The sequence below is a fragment of the Vanacampus margaritifer genome, chromosome 1 (assembly GCF_051991255.1).
Source record: "Vanacampus margaritifer isolate UIUO_Vmar chromosome 1, RoL_Vmar_1.0, whole genome shotgun sequence".
Classification (NCBI taxonomy): Eukaryota; Metazoa; Chordata; class Actinopteri; order Syngnathiformes; family Syngnathidae; genus Vanacampus; species Vanacampus margaritifer.
In genome coordinates, this window is record NC_135432.1 from 38,938,218 (window position 1) to 38,944,631 (window position 6,414).

The 6,414-nt window shown below is 37.7% G+C and overlaps 1 protein-coding gene and 1 long non-coding RNA gene across 2 annotated transcripts in view; one reads left to right on the forward strand and one right to left on the reverse strand.

Moving 5' to 3' along the window:
- Window positions 1-6,414, reverse strand: part of LOC144040454 (uncharacterized) — a 65,158-nt gene that overhangs the window by 43,376 nt on the left and 15,368 nt on the right. The window lies entirely within an intron of this gene.
- mrgbp (MRG/MORF4L binding protein) overlaps window positions 1-6,414 on the forward strand; it is a 30,904-nt gene that overhangs the window by 477 nt on the left and 24,013 nt on the right. The window contains exon 2 of the mRNA XM_077554632.1: window positions 3,277-3,398. Within this exon, the coding sequence (XP_077410758.1) occupies window positions 3,277-3,398 (122 nt within the window). The remainder of the gene's footprint in view (window positions 1-3,276; window positions 3,399-6,414) is intronic.

The following is a 6,414-nucleotide window of genomic DNA, read 5'->3' on the forward strand; positions in this document are numbered from 1 at the left end:
ATATATATTTTTTTTTTTTTACAGTACCGAATACGTTCTCTATTGGGCCTCATTTGTTGTTACGTTATATTCCATTCTTTTAATTAAATAACAAATCAATAAATGAACGAGAAAATAAACTAATACTGCTTAGCTACTTGTTTTGTACTCGCACTATCGCCATCTAATGTCCAACATAAGAACGACAGTTAAGTGATCACGGCTCCTCAGTAATTCGATCTGGGGTTTATGGTGATTTTGTGTTTTAGGAATACACACGCATACAGTGCTCAGCATAATACATACCATCATGGTTGTAAGAACACCTTTAGTTCCCTCTCAGAATCAAGATTTTCTATGGAATATTATACAACGAAATAGTCCCGTGTGGGCCATTGACTGCAAGCAAGATTTGTTAATTAGTACACACAAAAAAGTACGTTTTCTAACAAATTGATTAAAGAATATTTTGCACAAATAAGACCCCCGAGTAGACTGACAATTCCAGGCCTAGCAGATATGTTGCTAGCCATAAAAGTCATGGAAGTAATTGAAAATACTAGATGCAATCGTTTTTGTTGTGGGATGCATACATTTTTTCACATAAATTAATTTGATTAAACTAAGGATTTTGTAATCTATGCATTCTATTATCAACCCAGTGTTTCCTCTAGAATTTTTTTCAGCAGCGGGGGCATACCAAATTTGGGTTGTGAAAAAGTGGTAGATTTTTAAAAAAAAAATTTTAAGTCGTTCCCGGAGAGACGGGGCCCGACAGAAATTAATTAGTCAAGCAGGGGGGTCGGCAGTGCCTGGAGGGCTCCCCCAAATTTTTTTTACTTTTTCAGTTGGTCGCACCATTTTTGGGGGAAGTGCAGCATGGCCATATTTGCAGATGTACAGTCATCTCAATTTGCATACCGTAGGCTCATATGATGTCATATAAACCTACGAATCAGATGTCATATGATTGACAGTGACTCAAGATATATTAACACGATATTTTAATTTTACTTTAACAAGAACTGTCTGCAACAAGCAACGGCTAGCAAAACAAGTCATATAACTTTATAAGAAAACATTGAGGGGGGAAAAAATGTTTTTCTTTAATGTGAACATCATTTTGTCCAGGGTAAAGGGTCCAGCCTTTTTGGGGACAGACACGTTTTGCGGATATCCGGTATTGTTTGGCGGGTCTTTATAGACGCCAGTAAAAACTTGGTTAGATCTTTGTAAGTAATTAATTTAATGTTTTGTAATTGGCTCCCTGTTAACTTAATGGGGTAATTTATCGTCTGTGTGTTATCGCCTGTGGCACGGTGAAATAGGTGTCGCTGATGTAGTGTCCTTTTAGTCCAATAGAGGGCCTCATTGTTACACTTGTTGAACATATATCTGTTTTGTCTATGCCATTTGATTTTGATTTGATTTGTCTCAAACTAGCACAGCAATAAAAACCTAACAAAGGAAAGAGAAAAAGCACAATATGATAAGATGCAAGTTTGAGAAAAGGTAGAAAGAAGCAAAATTATAAAGTTAGTCATCCCCTTTACATCAATTAAAATCAGAATCCATAAAGACATACACAAGTATTTCACTACATTTTAGAAGATTAAAATAAGTTTAAAGGTCTCATATTATTAAACTTTTCAACATGCTAAAATAGTTCTCAAATGTGTAAAATACATGTTTGTGACATGCATTCGTCAAAATTGACTTTGGATCTAATATTTTTGCTGTCCCTAAATCAGCCAAAAAAAACACTGTTCAAAACAGCCTGTTTTAGGGGTGTGTCACTTTTATGCAAATAGCTGCACTAGGCCACGCTTTGGCCATACCCTTCTCTCTCTCGAAGGGGCATTGATTTCGGTCATGGTAGCCATGTGCTAATGTTGTTAATGGAAACGAGTGGCCAATGGGAGCAGAACAAAAGGAAAATACAGACATGTCTTTTACACATTTGAGAACTATTTTAACTCTTTGACTGCCAGACGTTTTCAGAAACGGGATGTCGCCAGTGCCAGCCGATTTAAGCATTTTGACTGATCTTTCAATGTCCACAGAAAATTTTGTGTTTGGACTATGGAAACACACATACATATATATATATATATATATATATATATATACACATATATATAAAACAAAACGCAACCGCTTCAAATTATCCAACCACCGTCTGCTTTATCATATCTGACCTCTTGTAACCAAACAACCTCCACACGACAAATGTAGCTCCCACTTTAGGCACTAAAAACACACCAGTATTATGGTAGAAGGTACACATCTCTTATTAAAAAGGATAGGGAAGAAGGCTAAATCAAAAATGTTAAACTTACACTAACAAAACAGTCCTTTGAGAAATTATGTCGGTACATGTCCTTCAAAAATAAAATTAATCCACTGTCTTCTCAAAGACTTGGGACGAAGGAAGCAACCACTTTTTCTTGATCATTGTTTCCCCTCTCCACGGAGCATTTACGAGCAAGGGGAGAAAAAGAAAGGAGCAGCCAGCTTCTCGAATTTCAGTGGGCGTGACAAACCTTTACCAGAGGTGGTGCCAGAACCCGAGGGGGCTGGGTCGAGTGCACTTCCGTGTCTTTTTGACGTCACTAAGTCACGGAAGTTTAATCTGCCCGTTTGAAGCACACATTTTAGAAAGGAGGAGAAAGCTAAAGAAGTTGCGGACGAACTTTTTTCATACCTGGTTGGATTGTAGACAGGCCGGGGATGCATATTATTGATAGAAAACCCCATAAAGTGCATTTTCATACTATGGGACCTTTAAGGACAAACCTCCTTGTGAAGGAAAATAGTAAAATAATCAACACGAATCCTCAATAAAGCTTCTGGAGCTTCATTCTTCTTACTATCTCACTGCACAAAAGCTGAGAACGTGTTGCGAGGGCAGAATATTAACCTTAACCACAAAGCACTGTTAACAAGATAAAAATGTAGTTAAATAGTCAAAGTTATCAAATGAGTCACTTTATAACAAAAAAAAATGGGATCAAAAATCGAGAACTGAAAATCGAATCGAATCGGGCTTGAGTGAATCATTTACATCCCTACCACCCAAAGTTAAAAGTAACAAGTACAATGCAGGCACAAATAGGAAGATGTTTGCAAAGCATCATGGGACATGTTGTTCCAGTGAAACCATTGCATTTTTCCGGCATTGTTCATCATTGTTTACTTTCATCCTCAAGCAGTGGGGAAAAAGCATCTAATTCATTCAGTTGATTAGCTCTAAGTAATTGTGTGTGTGCGTGCATGTGTGTTTGTGTGCATGTGCAGGAGTGAACCGTCACTTCCACATGATCTGCATCCGAGACAAGTTTAGTCAGAACATCGGCCGACAGATCTCCTCTTCGGTCATCTGGGATCATCTGGGAGACATGTATGACATGCAGGCACTGGTGAGGATGCACACACAAACTTGTTTTGTAAAGTAACACGGTACTGAGAATTCATTGTCCTTTGGCAGTGTGTCTATAAACATTAATAGTGCAAATATCAGTAGCATCTGATTGCCTGAAAAATATAAAAATAATGACATACTTGGTAAAAACTGATGGACGTAACCCGTGCTTTAACATGGGACTGTTCATTTTTTTACTTGTTTCCAGGTTTATTTTGCTATGAAAATGACATATGGCTTCGTCATGCACTGTCATAATTTAGATAGCACCCCTAACTAAACATCTCAGGTTTCATATTTTTCCTTCGAGAAAGACATAGTAACATAGTAAATAATTTATTTGTGTTCATGAAATAAAAGAAAAATGAGTGCTTAAAAAAAAAAAAAAAAACTAACGAACTGAAACTGCGTTTATGTTTACAAAACTATTGAAAAGTAACTACTGTATTTTCACGACCATAAGGTGCACCGTATTAAAAGGCACAGTCTCAGTTACGGGTGCTGTTTCTGTATCTAACACAGACATAAGGTGCACCGTATTATTGGGCGCAGGCATGTTTAAAACATACGCTAGCTTAAAACATGCGGTAGCATGCTAATACATGCATGCATGCTAGCGTATGTTTTTAAAAAGGCAGCGGAGCAAAACTCTGTTGTACTCTTTTGATGTATTTAACAATGTAAACATTGAGTTCGATTGTACTTTGTACAATTAATAATGTACTTGCATTACTTTTGATCACTCATCATCCACCTGTGGGCATTTGTGTGTGAATATTCATTATTTGAAGGACTATCACTCCCCAAGATCAGGCCTGAGATTTAGCCAGTCACGCTAAGGAGCCAGCCGGGCTCCTAACATTGGAAATTGAGGTAGCCCGAAAATTTTCCAGGTAGCCTGACCCTTTGAGAAGAAATATGGTCATTTCTTCAAGTCGTATTGTCCCAAAACTAAAAATAATGCAGGGTTCTACGTTAAGCCTTTTCGGGTGGTGGCCCTGCCAGAACCAGCACTGTCCCTGTATATCTCTGGCTTATATCACATTTAATTATTTGGCTATTTTTGCACCAATAAGATAACTATAATAAGTAATCAATGAAAATAATAATAATATTTATTTATAAAATAAGTAAGGCAATTTTTTAAACTCTGTGTCCAGATTATATGGACAGCCTGTAGAATATACAATTAAATTAATTTTAAAAACTAAATACATTTATAAATTGAAAGAAAAATATCTAGTGCCCATAAAAAGTCTCATTCTTACTATGTGTTTGGATGTATCAGAACATAAGAACAGCTTTTAAGACAAAACCCCATTTCACGATTTAGCAAATTTTCAATGATTCGATTTTTAAAATGACGATGTATCGAAATAATTCCAGCCCTAGGAAGAAATTATTGTAGTTGCTGACTCACTTTGACTTTTTGACTGGGTGGCCTGCCCACAGTAACCAAGTTGCAATATTCTTGGAATGCAAAGTGCACTTGGGGCCACCCAATCTAGCGCACATTAATATTTTTAGTACGCAGACATGCTTGCGCACAATTTATACGCGTCCCATAATCTAATGTAGGTGTGCAATTGACTTTTTCATTTTGAGCTTTTTTCAGGGTTCGCGCGGGGCCTAAAAAAGTCTTAAAAAGTCTAAGATTCTTAAACTTACATTTCAGGCCTTAAATGTCTTTAAAAACACCCATATTTTCATCCCAGGTCTAAAATTTTATTTACCTAAGTCTTAAGTTCTTATATTATCTCCATCCATTCCGAGAACTGCCTGTTGCGTTGTTGTTTCTACTGTCTGCGTACTGAAAAAAGTCCACACACCAAAAGCGAAAGGGCGCATTTGAGAGGGTGGGTTTTTATTATACTCAGTGTAGTTCGGGCAGGTGGGTAGTTTGTAGCGGTTAGCATAGCATCTTGCTTGTTGTGTTTGGATCACGGCAGATGAAAGTCTTCGATCGCCGCAAATTGTTTTAAATTGCCGCTGTCTGTGCCTGTAGCAGACATTTACAGTTTGATTATATGTGCAGGATTGTCCGCAATTACTCTTGTATTTGTCTTTATTCATTTTATTAACAGCTTTGATTCTAAGTTAGCACATGACGCTAAAGAAGCCCTTCGTGGCTCTCTTCTTCGGCTGTCTATGAAGTACATCGTTATGTGGGTGTGACCTGGTGTGCCACCAAGTGTTCAGACGGAGACACTACAGTTTGTGTGGAGAACGGTTAAATAGGAGCTACTCTGGAACACTGTTGTCCATCCATTTATCCATTTTCTTAACCGCTTGTCCTCACAAGGGCCGCGGGGGGCGATGGAGCCTATCCCAGCTGGCTTCGGGCTGTAGGCGGGGTACACCCTGAACTGTTTGCCAGCCAATCGCAAGGCACACAGAGACGAACAACCATCCACACTCACAATCACACCTATGGACAATTTGGAGTGTTCAATTAACCTGACATGCATGTCTTTGGAATGTGGGAGAAGACCGGAGTACCCGGCGAAAACCCACACAAGCACGGGGAGAACATGCAAACTCCTCCAGCTAGGAAGGCTGAAGCCCGGACTCGATCTCACGTCCTCTGCACTGGGAGGCGGACGTGCTAACCAGTCAGTCACCGTGCCGCCCGAACACTGTTGTATTGAATTTAAATATTTGCATTTGCCTTGGAAAAAAACTTGGACAACCACATATTTTGAAAGTGACTTTTATGCCCACAAAATATTTTTCTGTTATTTTATTTACAGTATGTATTTAGTTTTTAAAATTCATTTTATTGTGTATTGTACAGGGTGTTTGAACACAGGTAAAAATACAAATGGCCCTAGAAATTTGATCAATAAATGTGATGAAATCAACACTTTAATATAAAATATACAATGTTTTAGTGTTATGTTTTACTAATTGTGAATTTCTTTATCTCTTATTAGGAATCATTTCATTATTTATTCTCTTATAATTACATACATTTTTTATTTTATTTTTGGCAAGTAGTGTCGTGCTTGCGGTGA